This window comes from Coenobita brevimanus, chromosome 93 (assembly GCF_032717465.1).
Source record: "Coenobita brevimanus isolate Jiangsu-jjx chromosome 93, ASM3271746v2, whole genome shotgun sequence".
In the NCBI taxonomy this organism is placed as follows: domain Eukaryota; kingdom Metazoa; phylum Arthropoda; class Malacostraca; order Decapoda; family Coenobitidae; genus Coenobita; species Coenobita brevimanus.
In genome coordinates, this window is record NC_137046.1 from 26,308,887 (window position 1) to 26,329,406 (window position 20,520).

The 20,520-nt window shown below is 41.5% G+C and overlaps 1 protein-coding gene across 2 annotated transcripts in view; it reads right to left on the bottom strand.

The window, feature by feature from the left end:
• Positions 1-20,520, bottom strand: part of pit (probable ATP-dependent RNA helicase pitchoune) — a 341,853-nt gene that overhangs the window by 289,850 nt on the left and 31,483 nt on the right. Inside the window, exon 2 of one of the 2 annotated variants that reach the window (XM_080282377.1) lies at positions 20,062-20,160. The exons of the other annotated variant lie outside the window; for it this stretch is intronic. Within the exon in view, the coding sequence (XP_080138503.1) occupies positions 20,062-20,160 (99 nt within the window). The remainder of the gene's footprint in view (positions 1-20,061; positions 20,161-20,520) is intronic. 2 annotated transcript variants of the gene reach the window in all.

The following is a 20,520-nucleotide window of genomic DNA, read 5'->3' on the forward strand; positions in this document are numbered from 1 at the left end:
ACTGTACAGTACTTTACTATAACACCACACCTACCTGCTTTCTTTTGTTCTAAATATAAATTTTTTTATTGATTTTGCATGTCTGCACATATGTTTAACCCCTACACCGCGGGCATGTTTACCGATGTTTTGCGTGTGTCGCGGGGTTATTCGGGCTCCGACAGACTCTCAAAAAATATTTGCCAAAAATCAGTTATTAGTCCTAAAATATTAAAATTATATATGCTTATGGCACATACCTTCAGCTTTCTCCTGGAATGTTTGTTGAGCCTTCGTCAGTTACCGTAGGACTTGTGGAGACCTCTGAAGTTGGGTAACGAAGTCTCCACTTTACACTTCCCGACAACCCGTAATATGATTACCACAGCCAGATATTAACACTATAAACACTACTCTATGATTTTCAAGTAGTTTGGGATCCATACTCCAAAAAAAAAAAAAAAAACACTGTGAAAGCAATGAAAATTATGAGCGCGTCTGACCGCCACACTTGCGCTAGTTCGCTCTTGGTACTCTGTCATTTATTATTCATAAAACCCCTCACACTTTATACTTCTATTACTATATAACACTTATATATATCTACAGTCTTTATCCATAAGTTTCCTTCAGTAGTATTAGTTTATTGTCACTGTAGGGATTCAATTTCTTTCAGTAAAATACATAGCATTCACTTTCTCGTCCTGTATACTGGCATTGAGAGTGAATGTCACTTTCATCTTCACTCTCATAACTCATAGTATTCAGACATGCTAGAGTGAAACTTTCACTTTCATTACTCCTAGGGTATATACTCGTATTCTTATACTACTACTCATTTACATTTCTATTTACGTTCTCTATTTTATTTACGTTATTTACATTTCTATTTTATTTACAATGTGTTATGCACTGTCACTTGAAGTAACTTATAAAACTATTTTCCATTGTTCACGTATATTTACATTCATTACTTTCACTTGCTGTTTACACATTATTTACAATTCCACTTGCACTGTTTTACTCAATAGAAAGATCGTAGTCACTGTTTTATCAATTGTCAGCCCTTTACCTCTTTCCACACGAGGTTTAGTAAGGGGTAAAGGTCACAGGGTCCTTTGCATGGGGGTGAAAAAAGGCCCTGAAGTCAGCAAGAGGATGAGCCGTACCTCCTCTTCGGAAGATGAGAGAGAACTGATAAAGGAGGGCCGGCCCGGGTTGAGGCCTACTTAGGGGTTATTCAGTACTACCAACGTAGCTCTTGAAACAGCTATGTATTTCACTGAAATGATTGGCAGGAAATCTAGACAATATATTATAAATTAGGTAGTTCCAGGTGAATGTAAATATCACTTAGGCTTCTCCCTTCCCTCCTTATATGTATATTTATTACGAAAATAGATTATACGGCATATTTCAAGGGGAAAAAACAGCGAAAATTAGCGAACGAGTGCACGTGAGGTGTTGTCAGGTGATAATTAGCCAATTCCAGGTGTATGGCACTCTCACTTACCGTATTTCTTTCTTGTATATATTATTTGGTATAAGAATAGGGCATAGGGCATATTTCAATGGATGAAATCAGTGAAAAATTCCAGGGAAGATTTACTTAGCGTAGCACGGCCGGGCAGGCGAGAGGATAGTGTAATGGAGGGGGGTAGGGAGGGGAGTCAAGAACGGGGAGAAATGGCTAAATTGTCAACAATGGATGGGAGTACAGATGAGATTAGGAGTGCTGACTAGTGTTGGACATTGGCAGTACTGATAGATGATACAAGCCCCCACTTGGAAGCCCGGGTGAATTCAAAATAACACAGAATCACAAAAGCGACGCCCCGCGGTATGATCCCTTGCTCCCAAGCGTCACGAAAGTGACACCCCGCGGTTAAGGGGTTAAAAATGTGTTAAAATGTCAGCCCCAATCTAACGGATTTTCATTTTTTTTTTTTGCATGCTCAGGCCCCCCAGGGTGCCGTTAAATCGAGGTTTTATTGTAGTAGAAATACTAAAACAAAATGAATTACAGGTGGTAGCAAATACAGTAGGCAGAATACTGAAACGAAGAGAAATACGGTAATTATGAATATAAGGAGCAACATAGAAAGGAACAATTGAGACAGAAAAAAAATAGTCATGTTGTTTAAGGACAAGAGCTCCTGAATTGGAGTAGGATGCTCTGTTATCGGCAGCCATCTTGCAACTGTCCTGCCAGCAGCCAGCTATCTACAGCCAAGTGCTGCACTTTCAGCCTGTACCTTCCACATGTGGAGATGCATTACACTGCAATTTAATTGTATGTATTTTCTTTGTACTGTATTTTCATCGCAACTTACCTGTTTCAAGATGGCAAGCAAGAGTGGTTCTTCGGGTAGCAGTGGTAATGGACAAGAGCAGCCTGGCACCTCTAAATCTTCGCAGCCAAAGGAGAAATAGCAATACAGGAAAGGGAAGAAATACACCAAGTATACGAGGGGCATTCAAAAAGTTTTGGCAACAGGGTAATAAAACCTGGCACCTGTGACTTTTGGCTATTCCCTAAGTTGTCAGAAAAACTTGCTGGGATCCATTTTCAAAGAGAACAGGACCTTGCCAGGAGGATAAATTCAGAACTGAAGAGTATACCTGTTTCTGAGTACTCGGAGTGCTTTGTTAAGTGGATGACACAGCACCAGAAGTGTGTAAACCTTGGAAGAGAGTATGCTGAAGGAGTGTGAACTTCAATAAATGTGTATCTCTATTAATTTTGCATTTATTACCCTGTTGCCAGAACTTTTTGAACGCCCCCCGTACACTTGCTGACAGTATGGCAATACAATGCAGAACGACAGTTACTTAACCACAATTATAGTTCATAAAGTTTACAGGGGGTGTGGGCAAAAAATCATAATTTTAGGTAGTTAGGTTCGGAGGCCCTGGACCCAAACTAATTTTTCCCATAAGAAGTTCAGTTTAAATTTCGATGGTTTGAATTTCGCAGTGATTTTTAGGTTCATATCTCCACTGAAATTTGAAATTCCACTGTACATGGCTACCACCCAGCATAATAAATGGTTTCCTGGTGTACAGGAAACCATCTGGCTTGTCATTCAATGTAGAGTCACTCACAGGCAGAAAGAAGAGGAAAAAATGAAGGAATGAAACACAGAAGAGGAATTGCAAAATCAACCAAAAGCCAAAGGATGAGTTAAAGTACAGTATAAAAGGCACAAATTAAGACAAAAATACATCATCATCATCATCATCATCATAATCTAATCCTGAGTTGCTCTATGAGGAGCCTAGGAGCCTGGGACAAGGCAAGTTGGCCCTGACATAGATGAGAGTGACCAGCCTCACTCATCTCTAAGTGGAATTATGTGAGCACAAAACCTCAACCACCCCTTGGATATAAACCTGTACAAGCTCCATCTGAATGAAGCACCTTAATTAACCAATAAATCACCAGAAGCCATAATTTGGTTATATGGTTACCACCCAGTGTAGTAAATGGTTTCCTGGTGTACAGGAAACCAATTGGCTTGTCACTCAGTGTAGAGTCACCCATAGGCAGAAGGAAGAGGACAGAATAAAGAAAGACAGAAGAGGAAGGAAGGACAAAAGGAAGGAAGAGAGGAAAGGACAGTCACCTGAGAGCACCACTACATCGAGTGAGTGGATGGTGTGCGACAATAATATAGCCTATAAAATATGCAACTGGACACAGCTGCCTGCAGCTGGTGTTGATGACACTGTTATACAGTAAACTTTGCAATATTTTTTTGATACATTTTTTTACTGCTTTTATGTAAGTAGGGGAAAAAAATATATTCTGAACAGTATTACAGTGTACCACTATAAATTATACATGTACACTACTGCATATCGTATGGCCGGCGGCGTAATTGCTCTGTTTTGGGGTGTTGGCTGGCCGTCACGCAAAAATATTGCTTTGCACCAGCATATACTAGCTGTGCCCCATTCTTCGGATGGGTTATTTAATTTCAATTATATGTAATTACAAGATTATCCAGATGTTCCGTGTCTCCGTGTCTAAGCGTTAGGCCTTGGCTCAATTATGGCAGTATCTGGATTTCTTTGTCTGTATCCAAACATAAAAATTTCTGACATCACCAGCTGGGTGGCCTATAAAAAAAAAAAAAAAAAAAAAAAAATGGCTGCCAACTGGCCTTTCTGGCCACGTGTGGATAATAGACCGCAACCCAACAGCTAAGCAAAAATGGCCATTTGCCTCCTCACTGAACAGTCAAAGCCCCCTGGCTATCCAGATCACTTGGGGACACTCTAGTAATACAGACCCTAAAACACAAGCTGAGCAAAAATGGCCATCTGCCTCCTCACTGAATGGTGAAAGTCCTCCAGCCACCCACATCACTCAGACGCTCTTGGCAGTGAACGGTAATACAGACCCAACCCACAAGCTGAGCAAAAGTGGCCATCCGCCTCCTCATCAGTCAGTCAGTCCCCCAGCCAGCTGGATCACTCAGACGTTCCCAGGCAAGCACAGCGGTCCACCTTCCTACCGAATGGTCAAAGTCACCTAGGCGGCCAGATTACTCAGACACTCCCTGAGGCCATGATGTACAGTGGATCCAGTGTTGCTGCTGCACCTGGCTGAGTGAAAATGACCCTTGTGCTCAATGGTCAGTTTGGTGTTCTCTCCTTGTGTGCTCATAGCCAAGCATGGGTAGAGACATGGCAACACTGTGTACATGTGGCGGTACCGCAACTATGTTCTCGCCTTTGTCTTTCTTGAGTGTGGACATGCTTGGCCGAGTTGTAACCATGGCAGCTTTCATTGTTGCAATTGTGGTGGTTCCCTACCTTTTTCAGACTTTGATTTTCCTCTGTGGCATTCTCGCTTGTGTGATGATGATCCCACCACCACTCGAGAAATGAAACAGGAAGGTTTTGACTCTGGAGAGGAACCAGGAGACACTGAGCATGGCTGACATGGGCTGGCCAACTTCACGCATTCTCCGAGACCATGACATTTTTTAAGCAGATTTTGTTAGCCACTAGACCACTTGAGATTACTGAACACCAGCTGGAGGATAGTGGGTTACGACACTTGTCTGCCGTTCACTGGATGGTAAGTGTATACTATACAATACACTACTATATGAAAATTGTTTTTGCAACCTTTGTCTTCTTCATTTATTTGTGGATTTTTATTGTTTATGCATCATTTTCTCTGTGTCCGCATTATACTGGATATTCCCATGTGTGTTTTGATGTCTAAATACCTGAAAGACCGAAGAACAATGCCACAATTAGGAGGGGTACTGTACATACAAGTTGGGTATAGGTAGGTAGGGTATTATTCCGTATCCGGATTTCACCCGTATCCAGATGTACCGATGTCTCTATTACGTTGGAAAATTGAGGGAATACTGTACTCTTATGGGTCCCCGGATGTTAAAGTGAACTGACATTGTGCAGAAGGATGTTAACCCCCAAAGTATAAAGGTAGGATGGGACTGGTACGTATCGGTGTTGTGATGAGGAGAGGTAGATCTGGGCATGTGGAGAGGATGGGGGATGATAACCGGGTGCAGAATGTGAGAAGCGTTAATACTGGGGGTGGGGTTGCAAGGGGCAGACCGAAAAAGACATGGGACGACGTCATTAAATGTGACCTCAGGGTAAAGGGGCTGAACAGGGAGGCTGTCACAGATTGAGCAGCATTGAAAGCTGCCATTAGGTGACTAAGGCCAACGCATGCAAGCTTGTTGGAGCCTTCAAAAACAAAATGAAACGAAAAGTACTATGACTGACGATCGTCAGTTTACAAGTTTGCCACGTAGGGTCCTATGACTGACAATTGTGGAAGGTCTGTCAAAACTTGTCAAGCACTAAGACAGCCCATTTCATGATGTAAATGGTCCCTACCCAATCAGAACTAGGGGATGAAGCGGTGGGAAAGAAGATCCTACCCACTTTCCAGGTATGTGGTGAACCCCCCCTTCCCAAGCCACTAGTTCACTTCCCTCTGGCTGATTGGATACAGCCTGCTCTGTCCTCTCCCAACCAAACTACCCACCAATACCACATCTACATCATACATGGGGAGTGTCTCATGCCCACTCACCCCCCCCTCCTACCCTTCATAATGAATGATGTAGCAATTTTCCTGCTATGATCACTTTGTGAGTTCCCTCCTGCCATAAAACCCCACACACCATCAATGCCGCATTGGGTGTGTGTCTCATCTCCGATCATCCCCACCAGAAACCCTCCACCCCATCTCCACCTTCCTCCCTTCCCATCCTTTGTCCTGAATATGGCACTATGATTTCCTTGCCAGGAGCAGCTTGTCTCTACTCACACCAAAACAACCTCCCACAACACCTCTCCCCTACATTGGGAGTATGTCTTACCCCTGCCTGAGACCCCCACCTCCACCTCCGCCTCCCTCCCACCCACCCTATCCTTCGCCCTGAGTATGACACGATAATTTCCCTGCCATGATCGTCCTGTCTGTCTATTCTCATCAAATTACCCTCACACCACCACTGCCCTGCATTGGGGATATGTCTCACCCCCATCTGAGACCCCCAACCCCACCTCCACCTCACTCCCTCCCTAGCCTGTGGCTTGTGTCCAGAATATTTCATTCATTCATTCATTGCCAGACGCCATGTATCCCACACGGGGTGGCCAAGGGCTTAGAGTTAATTGTTTTACAGGGAGGGGCACTAATCCTCCACCAACCCCACTTGACACGTAGGGATGCCAACAGCATCTGGTGTTCCCAGGCAGTAATTTCCCTGCAATGATTCACTTCTAATCCATGCCAAATAAATTTGATTGAGGCCTAGAAAGGTTTGTTATAAGTTTACAGTAATTTAGGTAAGGTTGTTAGCTCTCATGCTGACTCCTGCACCTAGTTTCATCAACAGAAATATATTTCACATTGATTTTGGTAAGGCTCTATAGCAAAAATTGGGTTTTTGCCAAATTTTTCGAGTTAGGAAAAAAAAGGTTTTGCTTTTTTTTTTTTTTTTTTATCTCATGCTGACTCCTACACCTACTTTCATCAATAGAAGCATATTTTACACTGATTTCATTTATTTTGGTATGGCTTCCACCGATTTTTTCTTACTGCAGAGGGGGGACTTATAATCCTTGACAGACGGTTTGGTGGAAACCAATGGAGCTATGGGATTGAGACTGGCATTTTCTGGTGTGTAAATTCATGCTCTTCAAATCTGTAAGAAAATTTTTTACCTTGGTAAAACCTGAAAAATCGACCCCAAATTGTGGCTGGGGTGGAACATAGCTTCAGAAAAATAGGGTCTTTAAGGATAAGTAGCACACACCTGTCAATGGAACCCCCACAAACTGGAAAAACATGCCACCAATCACCAGATAACCTAATGAAAAATGCGAGTGTGGTAAACTTAAACTGCCCTCTATTACACAATTTTTTTGTTACTTTAAAAAAAAACAGGATACTTATTGATTTATCTACAAATGCTGGAGAAAAAAAATGGCTTATTTATCAAAATATTGAAATGGAAGGTTGTCATTTCCATTTATCTCAGTTTAGGGGCTGCCTACAAGCGATTATTAATATGTTGCATGAATTTTGATCACTGTCATGTTTTTAGGTGTTGGATGTACTGTACATCTGCAAGGAAAAATGGTAAATGGGTATACCGAAATTGTATTTTAAATAACAAATTAAGGAAATATGGTACTTAACCCTTACACCGCGGGCTTGTTTTGCTTTGACTTGCGGCTCCCGCAGGCATATTCGCGCTCCGACAGACTCTCTAAAAATATTTGCCAAAAATCAGTTATTAGTCCTAGAATATTAAAATCATATATACTTATGGCACATACCTTCAGCTTTCTCCTTGGGTGTTTGTTGAGCCTTCATCGAGTACCGTAGGACTTGTGGAGGCCTTTGAAGTTGGGTAACGAAGTCTCCACTTTACACTTCCCGCCGACAACTCGTAATATGATTACCACAGTCTGATATCATCACTAGAAACACTAATCTATGATTCTCAAATAGTTTGGAATCCATACTCCCCCAAAAAAACACTGTGAAAGCAATGAAAATTACGAGGGCGTATGACCATCCCACTTCCGATCGTTCGCCGCTAGTGTTGTCTATTATTCATAAAAACACTCACAGTTTATATTTCTGTTACTATATAACACTTATATATATCTACAGTCTTTATCCATAAGTTTCCTTCAGTAATAGTAGTTTATTGTCACTGTAGGGATTCAATTTCTTTTAGTAAAATACGTAGCATTCACTTTCTCGTCCTGTATACAGTACTAGCATTAAGAGTGAATGTCTTTCACCTTCACTCTCATAACTCATAGTATTCATACATACTAGAGTGAAACTTTCACTTTCATTACTCCTAGTATATATACTCGTATTCTTATAATACCACTCATTTACATTTCTATTTACATTCTCTATTTTATTTACATTATTTACATTTCTATCTTATTTACACTGTGTTATGCACTGTCACGAAGTAACTTATAAAACTATTTTCCACTGTTCACTTATATTTACATTCATTGCTTTCTTGCTGTTTACAAATTATTTACACTTTATTTACAATTCCACTTGCACTGTTTTACTCAATAAAAAGATCATAGTCACTCTCTAACAATTGTCAGCCCTTTACCTCTTTCCACACGAGGTTTAGTAGGGGGTAAAGGTCACAGGGCCCTTTGTATGGGGCTATAAAGTGGCGGAAGTTAGCAGGAGCAAATCAGACATACTCCCACTTTCAAAGACGACAGTGAACTGATAGTGGTGGCCTCCTGCCGCCTGGCTAGGGTAGGTGCAACACTACCAACTTCAGCCCTATGACACCTGCTAATATATAGCAATGAAATGATTGGCAGGAAACCAAGACAATACATAATAAATTAGGTAGTTCCAGGTGAATGTAAATATTACTTAGGCTTCTCCTTTCCCTCCTTATATGTACTGTATATTTATTATGAAAATAGATTATACGGCATATATCAAGGGGAAATAAACAGCGAAAATTAGCGAACAAGTGCACGTGAGGTGTTGTCAGGTGAAAATTAGCCAATTCCAGGTGTATGGCACTATCACTTACCTTATTTCTTTTTTGTATATATTATTTGGTATAAGAATAGGGCATAGGGCTTATTTCAATGGATGAAATCAGTGGAAAATTCAAGGGAAGATTTACTTAGCGTAGAATACAGAAGACAGGAAGAAATCAGTAGGATAGAAGGTGTGGAAGCAATGAAGAAAGTTAAATCAGGGAAAGCCCCAGGAATTGGAGTGTGTGGTGAAATGCTGAAGCATGGGGGAGAGATAGTAGTTGAATGGATGTGGAAGATGTGCAGATTGGCCTGGGAGGAAGGTAGAGTCCCGGAGGATTGGAAGTCAGGTATAATTATTCCCTTGTACAAAGGAAAAGGGGAAAAAGAAGTGTGTGGTAATCATAGGGGCATTTGTCTTCTTAGTATAATAGGAAAAGTGTATGGTAGGATACTTATTGACAGAGTTAGAGAAAGAACAGAGAAATTAGTTGGAGAAGAACAGGGAGGCTTTAGGAAGGGAAGAGATTGTGTAGATCAGATATTCATTTCTCAGATCTTTAGTGGAAAAGTTTCTAGAGAAGGGAAAAAAGTTGTATGTGGCTTTCATGGATTTGGAGAAAGCATATGACAGGGTGGATAGACAAGGATTGTGGAAAGTGTTAAGAATATATGGAGTAGATGGGAAGTTGTTGAATGCTGTGAAGAGTATGTACGATGGTGCGAAGGCTGCAGTGCGTGTGGATGGTGAACTAAGTGAATTTTTCTCTTTGAAAGTTGGGTTGAAACAGGGATGTGTCATGTCTCCATGGTTGTTCAATCTATACATGGATGGGGTAATAAAAGAGGTACAAGGTAGGGTAGTGGATGTTGGAGTGGCCCTGGTGAGAGAGGATAGTGTTTGGAAACTCCCTGTACTGTTGTTTGCAGATGATACTGTGTTGTTGAGTGAAGACGAAGGGGAGCTGCAAGGCTTGGTGGACGAGTTTGGGAGAGTGTGTAAGAAACGGAATCTAAAGGTGAATGTAGGGAAGAGTAAAGTGATGGTCTTTGAGATAGGTGAAGTCAGTGAATGTACAGCGAGGTTGGATGGTGAGGAATTGGAAAATGTGAGTACGTTTAAGTACTTGGGTAGTGTGATGAGTAAGGATGGAGGTTTGGAGGGTGAAGTGCTTGAAAGGGTACAGCAGGGAAGAAAGGTTGCTGGTTCTTTGAAAGCAGTGATAAGAAACAGGGAAGTGAGCATGGAAGTAAAAAAGTTACTACATGACAGTATTGTGATACCAACTCTAACGTACGGAAGTGAAGCTTGGACGTTGTTGGAAGGACACAAGTCAAGAGTGAGAGCCATGGAAATGAGTTATTTAAGAGGAGCCTGTGGAGTCACATGGAGAGACAGGCTGACGAATGAGGATATAAAGGAGCGTTGTGGTGTTGATGTGGATGTGATAGGAAGCGCTATGAGGAACACACTGAGGTGGTTTGGCCATGTGGAGAGGATCGAGGGTGAAAGACTGACGAAGAGAGTGTATGTGAGTGAGGTGGAGGGGGAAAGAGGGAGGGGGAGGCCGAGGATGAGATGGAGGGATGGGGTGGAGAGGTATATGTGAGTTGGGAGCAGGGGAGTGAAATGGCGGGGGACAGGGCGACTTGGAGGCGATTTGTTTGTGGCCACCCCAAACGGGATTGAGGCGTCTGGCAATAGATAGATAGATAGAATACAGTGTGGTGGCCTGCAATAATTAGGTAGTTCCAGATGAATGTAAATATCACTTAGGCTTCTCCCTTCCTTTCTTATATATATTTTTATTACAAAAATAGATTATACGGCATATTTCAAGGGGAAATAAACAGCGAAAATTAGCAAACGAGTGCACGTGAGGTGTTGTCAGGTGACAGTTAGCCAATTCTAGGTGTATGGCATTCTCACTTACCTTATTTCTTTCTTGTATATATTATTTGGTATAAGAATAAGGCATAGGGCTTATTTCAATGGATGAAATCAGTGAAAAATTCCAGGGAAGATTTACTTAGCGTAGCACGGCCGGGCAGGGGGAGGATAGGGTAATGGAGGGGAGGTAGGGAGGGGAGTCAAGAACAAATGGCTAAATTGTCAACAATGGATGGGAGTACAGATGAGATTAGGAGTGCTGACTAGTGTTGGACATCGGCAGTACTGATAGATGATACAAGCCACCACTTCAAAGCCCGGGCGAATTCAAAATAACACAGAATCACAAAAGTGTCGCCCCGAGGTATGATCCCTTGCTCCCAAGCGTCACGAAAGTGACGCCCTGCGGTTTAGGGGTTAAACAACTGAAGATCGTATGAACCCACTGAGCTCATATGGAGGGGCTTTCTCATGGGTAGTGCCGCGCATTTTGTGTGCCTGACGCTAGAGGCCCAAGGATGATGATTATACAACACACCTGACACCCGCGCCTTTCAAAATCAGCTGATGCATCTGGTAAATATAGTGCCACGGTCCACTGCGCAGCTAAAATATCAGTGGAATAATGGACTGCAGCAGAACTGAGACGTTTCCTCAAAGCAAGAGGAATTCCAAGCCTTTAAAAATTGGGGTTGCTGAACTTAGACCCATGCGATTTCGGTGGTAAAATTCTTATTACGTGTATAATGGATACTCATGTTAGAATTTGCCAAATGAAATATTACAATCTTTTGAAACTGCATAAAAAGTTTCTCCAACAACTGATGTAATAACCTCACTAAAACTTAACAAATTAACCACACTGTCCTGGCCGAGATTCGATCTCTGGCCCTCGCGAGTTATGGGCATGCATGTTACCACTGAGCCAAAGAGAGGATCCCTCCTTTGCCTCTGAGCAATGTGGGCTTTTATACACTCTATTATATCACTCTTTTCTCCCCCTGGTGATTAATTTGGTCAATTTTGAACACGTGTTTGCTTGGCTCATTGGAGGCCACCAAGGGGGCACTGCAGACCACACCAGACAGCTCACCCCCTGGGATGTAAGGCTGTCAACAAACATCGTTGCCCTCAAGGCCTCGTCTCACATCCCATACCACTGCCAACCAACGTAATACCCGAACACGAAACTTAACAAATTAACACACTGTCCTGGCCAAGATTCAATCCCAGGCCCTCACGCTTTATGGGGGCACATGTTACCACTGAGCCAAAGAGAGGATCCCCCCTTTGCCTCTAAGCAATGCAGGTTTTCATACACCCCATTACACTGAGATTCATAACACTTGGTAAAAAGGTGATAAATGAAAACACGCACAATAAGCTTTCATGGCTTTTAGTAAACTCTGCGAAGGACTTTTCAGCATAAATCTCATTCAGATCATCAGTAAAATATCTATGATGAATATAATACTGGTACTGTATAATGCCTGATGCATGAGTAATAATCACGATGGGAATTTTTTTAAAGGAAGGTACATCAGCTCTGAGCAGGCAGGGACCACATGCTATTTAGCGATCCGGCAAACAATGGCAACTTTCACTGAAAGAGTTTGTGGGGGCTCTAATATGAATTTATTACAAATAACTATGGTGCTCTGAGCTGATAATCTAGATCCAACTCATGTTAAATCTTTTATTTTTATTTTTTTATTGGTACTGTACTCATTTCATACATGCAACACTAACATTCTAGATTCTAGTTTCTTTATCAGCTCAGGATTCTATGATATAGTTAAATTTACACACTTTCTCCTGAAGCGGCTGGGATACTGAATGATCATTTTGGCCCTAATGGCACTTTTTGCATACCAGAGCCAAAAAAACTGCTGACAAAAATTACTGTGACAGGCCTATGCTCTTCCTTGAGTGACTCTGACATCATCCTTAGTTTTCTGAATAAAAACAGTAAAATTATGATGCTCGTTGATCGAAGTTGCATCCTCAACCTTCTCTTCACAAGATCAACGAATGACACTAAAACTGCTTTCTTGAAGATGTCGCCAGAGATGAGATCCTCGATCAAAGAACAAGACAGTTATATCTATGTGGATCTTACAAGGTGTTGTGCTTTTAACAGATTCTGGGTTACACAGTGTCATCCCTGTCAGGGTTTTGGTCATACATGTGAGAGGTGTTCTTGAAAAAATGAACATAAATGTATTTTTAGTGCTGGGGCCCATAAGTCTAAGGATTGTAGTAACAGAAATTCTCCCAAATGCATCAACTGCTCCTCCTTAAGGGATCAAGAGGCTTATACTAAATCATAGTTGGCAGCCCATCTAGTAAAGACAGTCCAATTATGGTATCTCACAGGAACAGATTGACTGAAAACAACAAATCTGGCCATTCAAAAAAATGACTACGTCCCTCTTGAACCAGTTAAGGATGGGTCTTTTAAATATTCATTCCATCCGTAATATGACAGACCATATAAATGAAGCTCTAAATCAGAACGAGCTTGAAATTTTGTGCTTGACTGAAGCCTGGTTGCTTGAGTCTGATATTAATATTATTCATAGTGATTTGTCTATGATATATATTCTATTATAACTATTCCCAGGCCTGCTACTGACTGTCCGGGAGGACGCATAGCACTCATCTACTCGGCTGCACTTGCAAACGCTTCTCTCATTGACTCAGACCTGACCTCATCTTCATTTGAATTTATGGAAGTACTGTACAGTACTAATAAATTTCCATCAGAATCCCATTAGAATTGCAACTGTCTATCGACCAGGTCATCCGGGCACAGATCAAGATTTTATAGAGGAGTTTGGGCAGTTTCTTGAAGGGTTTTCTCTTAAATCTCGAGGACTTCTTGTTTGCGGTGATTTCAATTACTGGATTGACAGTCCACAGTCAAAATCATTTTCTTCAGAATTCCTTGAGCTGATCACCCAGAATAATTTTTTCAATCATGTGAGTGATCCTACTCATGTCCCGGTACATGTCCTTGACCTGATCTTGTCCTCTGTTGATTGCAGGCGCATACTGGATGTGGAGGTTGACTCAGTTGACCCCACACCTCTGATCAAGCTCTGCTCACTTTTAGTTTGATATCCCGAAATCCCCTTCCTATAAAAAGGTCACCAGGTTCAGAAATTACAAGCATGTTGACCGCCATTTGATGTGTCATGAAACTGATCAGCGTTTAACCCTTTCGGTCTCCTGGCCACGGTCGTTGCTGTATCGGTACGAGTCTCCTGGCCACAATCGCGGCTGTATTGGTACAAGTCTCCTGGACACGATCGGGGCTGTATCGGTATGGGTCTCCTGGCCACAATCGCGGCTTTATGGGTATGGGTCTCCTGGCCACGATCGCGGCTGTATCAGTATGGGTCCTCTGGCCATGATCGCAACTGTATCGGTATGGGTCTCCTGGCCATGATAGTGGCTGTATCAGTACAGGTCCTCTGGCCATGATCGCAGCTGCATCGGTATGGGTCTCCTGGCCAAGATCGTGGCTTGCCCATTTGCCTTCGACTCAGAACTGTGGGAGGCAGCTGGTGAATGTTATCAGTATTTCTCAATATTTACTCATCTCCTGGGTATCAGATAAATCCAGTTGAGAAGTAGTAAATGCAGATTTATGATCTGTGGTTAGTAAGAGTGTTTGTCATTTTGTATACAGAAATGCACTGATCTGGGACACCACATACCACTTGCTATGCAACTTCCCATTGTTATTGCTGCTCTTGTATGGTATGGAGAGCCCTAATATTTTGTACACTGATGAATATTAGTTCCTTATGCATGAATATTATGTTTCTAAATTAACAAACCTTGTTGTTGTTGTTGTTTTTTGTCAAAAATGCGGTTCCTCAGGCTGGACCTATTTGCGACCTGAAAGGGTTAAACTGCATTGATTCTTCAAATCATTCTTCCGATGATTTGGTTGATATATATAACAATGAGCTTGGGTTAATTTTTGATCATTATTGTCCTGAGGTGGTACAAACAATCACTGTACGTAATGAATCTCTGTGGTATGGTCCGTCCATTAATTCTTTGTGTAAACAACGCAGAATGGCAGAACGTGAGTTGCACTTGAAATGAACCTAATTAACTCGTTTGCGTTATGTTTGTGTGAGAAGAGTGGTTGTTCACACTGTAAAAGCCCACAAGGCAAGGTATTATCAAAATAAAGTTGATTCTTGTTGTGGTGAAAAAAAAAAAAAATGCAGTTGTGAACAATTTGGTTGGTTGGACGAAAGTAATTGTTAAACCAACTTCTGTATCTGATGCCCAACTGGCTTCTGATTTTGCTTCATTTTTTACAACTAAGATATCTCACATAAGGAATGATTTAGACAACAGTTCTAATGAAGTGTACTTAGTTGACTTCCAACCACCATGCACAGGGGGTCATTTGCTTTCAACAATTCATCCATTGGATGTAAATAAAGTCAAATGTTACATCAGAGAACTTAACAAAACATTTTGCCCACTCGATCCGTGTAACCTGTCACAACTGCCTGATGTGTACGACCATGTACAGTAGCATACTTTACCTGCAACATTATAAACAGATGCTTCTTAGAAGGTAATCTTGTGTAGTCCGAGAAACGTGCCTTGTTTAGGCCCCTAATCAAGAAACCTGGCCTTATGTTGAGAGCATGACAAATTATCACCCTGTCTCTAACCTGTCTCTCTTATCCAAGATTACTGAGCGTGCCATACTTGATCAACTCCTGCCACTACAGGAACAACACAGAGTTGTTCCTGTTGTTCAATCAGCATACAGAAAAAAACTTTCAACTGAAACTGCATTACCATGAATTCACAGTGACTTGACAGCAAACACCTATGGTGGGATGTCCTCTCCTAGTTCTGTTGGATCTGCCTACAGCTTTTGATATAGTAGATCATAAACTGCTGCTGGATGATCTGTACCAATAATTTTATGGCATTCATGATAGTGCTCTTTTGCTCCTTAAGTCGTATCTGTTGGACAGATCTCAAAGAGTGGTTGTTGATTAAACTAGCTCTGAATCTGCTCCCGTTCTATTCAGAGTCCTTTAAGGATCAGTTTTGGGACCAATTCTATTTACTAACTACAAGAGTAGTTTAACGTCTTTACTCGGTGCTCACAATGCATCCTATCACTTTTAAGCTGACGACACCCAGCTTTACGTTAGGATGTTGGATATCAACAATACTAAGACTAAGCTTGAATCTCTATTGTCATTGTCTGATATTAAGATTTGGATGGCTAGGAGGAAGCTTATGCTGAATGATGGTAAAACTGAGATCGTCATCATCAGAGGAGACAGAAGGGGTGACGACACTGATAATGCCCTGGTTCCGAACACTGAAGTGTCAGAGCTTCATCCAGTCAGTTCTGTTCGAAATCTGGGTGTTTATTTTAATTCAAAGTTAAATTACAAGGAACATATTAATCAAGTTGTCAGAGAGTGTAACTTGCATATCAGAAATCTGTACTCTGTGAGGAAATTCTTGAATAAACGTTGCCTCTTAACATTAGTTCATGCAGTGGTCTTGTCTTGTGTTGATTACTCTAATTCACTGTGGATTGGTCTTCCAAATAATATACAGTACTTGTACTAACAAAAGTTCATTCTGTGTTGAACAGGGCAGCATGATTTATCTTTGGTCTCCCTCTGAGAACCTCGACTACATCGTTCCTAATTCAGATGCATTGGTTACCAGTAAAGGCTAGAACTGAATTTAAACTGTGTCTTATTACATTCAAGGTTCTTAAGTTTGGTGAACCGAAGTACTGTATCTTGCTGAATTGTTAAAACTCCCATCAGCACGCCCAGGTGTGATGTTACGTAGTGAAGATGATTCCTTGTGTCTTGATAAGCCTGGAGCCATTCACCAGTCATCTTTCTCTGATCGTTCTTTTCAGCCGTTTTCTCAGTCGCCTAAGCACCCGAATCGGGCACCCGCTCCCGAGCCTCGGACGCCAACACCCAAAAACTGAGATTGGTTTTCTCAGTCAGTGAATTTCTCAGGTGCGAGCGCCCAAGCCTCGGAACCTAGCACATGAGTGACCTGCACTAAGCTGGCAATAATGACTAGGCCTGCCTGTGGTAGTTAGCAGTACTTTACTACCAAATGGTGACCAATCATATTTAATTTTGCTTAAATATAGGTATGTTATATTTTGGGTTGTTTTTTGCGAGGCCAAAATCATTTTAAAAGTGTGTTTTGAATGACTGATCAGTAAGAGGAGCCAAGGTCACTCATGGAACATTTACCCACATTACCAATGGTTTAAGGCATCTTAATTAAGGCAGGAAACATGATTTGGTATTATTTGAAGCGTACATCTGAATGTACAATAGGTACATATTATTTTTTCCGACCGCCTGCAGTGCTGACTTGCAGCCAAGGCAGACGATGGAGCTGGTTTGTTGACGATAACTAGTATTATTGTGGCTGCACCATACAATTGTAAAACATTTGGGAGTGTACAAATTGTTAACAATACTCTGCACAAAACACTGAAATAATATGTACTGACGTTACCCAGTACATACCACATGTATTTTCATATATTATTTTAAAAAATAAACATAAATTTTACAGCGGCCTGCCCAGATCGGAAGGTGTACCTTGCCTGATTAACAGTCGGGTGCTTACACCCAACTGTTCCAATAATGGCCGGGTCACAGGCCTCGGAAATGCCACTGAGAAGACCAAATCGTTCTCGGGAGCTAGCAGACGACCTCAGGTGTGCAGTCCGAGGCGACTGAGAAAACGGCGGTTTGTGTATAGAGCCCCTACATTATATTATAGATTGCCACTGTCCATGAGACAACTCTCTTATGATGAATCCTTCAAGAGACAACTGAAAACCTTTCTTTTTTCAAAATGCTATGACCTGGAGAGAGGTACTATGACGGATGGTTATGGGGTTTAATTATTACCACTTTCATATTTTTTTTTTACTGAAGAAATTTGTATTCTGTGTGAGAGATGTCACAATTCTTGTAATTGTAAAAATAATGTACACTCTCCCACAATAGTATCGGCACTCTTACAACACATATCATTCTGAAACACGGATGAAGCATTGTGATAAATGGGGCTTCCTGTAATTATAAGTGCAAATCTTATATTTGGTAATTATTGGAACTCAAAATTGTAAAAAAGATTCACTTACTGGGTGGTATATGTTTTGATGCATCACATCTATAGGATCATGCATGACTGCGGAGGTTGCTCATTTTCACAACCATCGTACCCAAAGGCGCCAATACTTTTTTGGGAGGGTGTACATGTGTGTCAAGCACTAGTGAATTCCCTATGGAAGAACTGGCAATGCTGAGAAACAAATGACCAGATTATTATTATTATTATTATTATTATTAGGGGCGCTCACCATCCACTCATTCGATGTAGTGCTGCTCTCGGGTGTCTGCCCTTTCCTCTCCACCCTTCTTTCCTTCCATTCTCTTGTTTTCCTTTCCTTCATTTTTTCCTTGTCCTTCTGCCTACGGGTGACTTTACACTCCCTCTTCTGTCTTTCTTTCCTTCATTCTTTCCATTTCCTTCAGCCTGTGGGTGACTCTACACTGAGTGACAAGCCAAATGGTTTCCTGTGCACCAGGAAACCATTTACTACACTGGGTGGTAACCATATAACCAAATTTTGGCTCCTGGTGGTTTAGTGGGTAATTATTGTGCTCCAATCGGATTGAGACGGTGAAGGTTTATATCCAAGGGATGGTTGGGGTTGATTGCTCATGTAATGCCACTCAGGGATGAGTGAGGCTGGTCGCTCTCATCTTAAATGTCGGGACCAACTGCCTCGCCCAGGGCTCCTACGCTTCTCGTGGGGCGATGTAGGATTGGATGATGGATAGATGGATGGATGTATTATTATTAAAAGGTGGTGATGCTCACTATCCACTCACTTGATGTAGCACTGCTCTCAGGTGTCTGCCCTTTCCCCTCCTCCACCCTTCTTTCCTTCCATCCTCATCTGTTGTTCTTTCCTTCATTCTTTCCTCTTCATTCTGCCTGTGGGTGCCTCTACACTGAATGACATGCCAAATGGTTTCCCGTACACCAAGAAACTGTGTACTATGCTGGGTGGTGATCATATAACAAAATTTTGGCACCTGGTGGTTTAGTGGGTAATTACGGCACTCCAATCGGATTGAGCCAGTGTAGGTTTATATCCAAGGGGTGGTTGGGGTATATTGCTCACGTAATGCCACTCAGGGATGAGTGAGGTTGGTCACTCTCATCTTAAATGTCAAGACCAAATTGCCCAGCCCCGAGCTCCTACGCTTCTCATGGGGCAACATTGGACTGGATGATAGATGGATTATTATTATTATTGCTACCACTTGATATACATACTTCAATGCCATACAACAGTTAATGAAAACTGAGTATGAAAAAACATTCAACGGAAGGCACTGTTGTATTTCAGGGAAGACAACAGATCATGTGTACCACAGCCTTGTAAAATAAACACAATAAAGACTGGAAGCACCAATGAGCTGCTTAATGCACACTTCCTAATTCAATGGTCATGGTGGGTTGTTCTAGAGGGGTTGTGATTGCTGATGGATCTATTGTGACCAATGGACTTTGTGTGTCACTTCCAAAATCAATTGAACTTGGGTCCACAATAATGAGTGTCTACTGTTTGAGAGAAAAGGGTCATGCTGGCCACTCTAATAAATAAAAAAATAAGAAAAATGGTAGGACTCTGTGTAAAAGCAGAGTAAAGTTTGTTAAAGGTGTGATATAATTCATGCATAAGGTTCTAATGGGATTGCGTGAGGATATGTTTCTAAGGAAAATAATAGATTCCAGAACTGAACCCCCTCATTCTATGCAAATATGCCACCATTCAGCACAAAACTAAGACAGCACAAGCAACCCCCTCATTTATCATGCAAACATGTCGCGATTTAGTACAAACATTAAATATCACAAGGCCCCAGAATTCATCTTGTGTTTTATAGAAACCAAACTGTACTTGGCAAGCTTATCCAAAAATCCACATAATCACCAGAACACCATTACCAAGGTTTCCATATAACTGAGAGAAAACCAACAGTATCAATATGCTTTTTACACCTCTAACTTACTCTTCTTTGGGACAGGAATATCATCTGCAGGACGCTTGGACAAAATCTTATGACTGTGAATCATTCTCTCAGTCTCATCTCCTGGTAATTGCTCCCTTTCTGCAAATAAACCAAACCATTAACAGAATACTGTATATAGTACTATATAATTATTAACAAAATAATGCTTCCTACTAATAAATGGAATGAAGTTGCCAGCCACAATATTTTGGACTGCACTGTCACTGTGCAATTACAAGATACTCAGATATCACAGGCAGCTATGATTTACTGTACAGCAGCAGTCATCATCTAAATCCACTTCCCACCAATTAATGAGATGGGTACTAGTAAGAATTCTGAAACTGGAAAAGAAAGCACAAAAATACAACCATCAACATTATCCAGCACTACAAGTCATATGTTCATGACTTGCAAAACCCAAATTTTCACTTAACGACAATTTAGACCTAACAAATA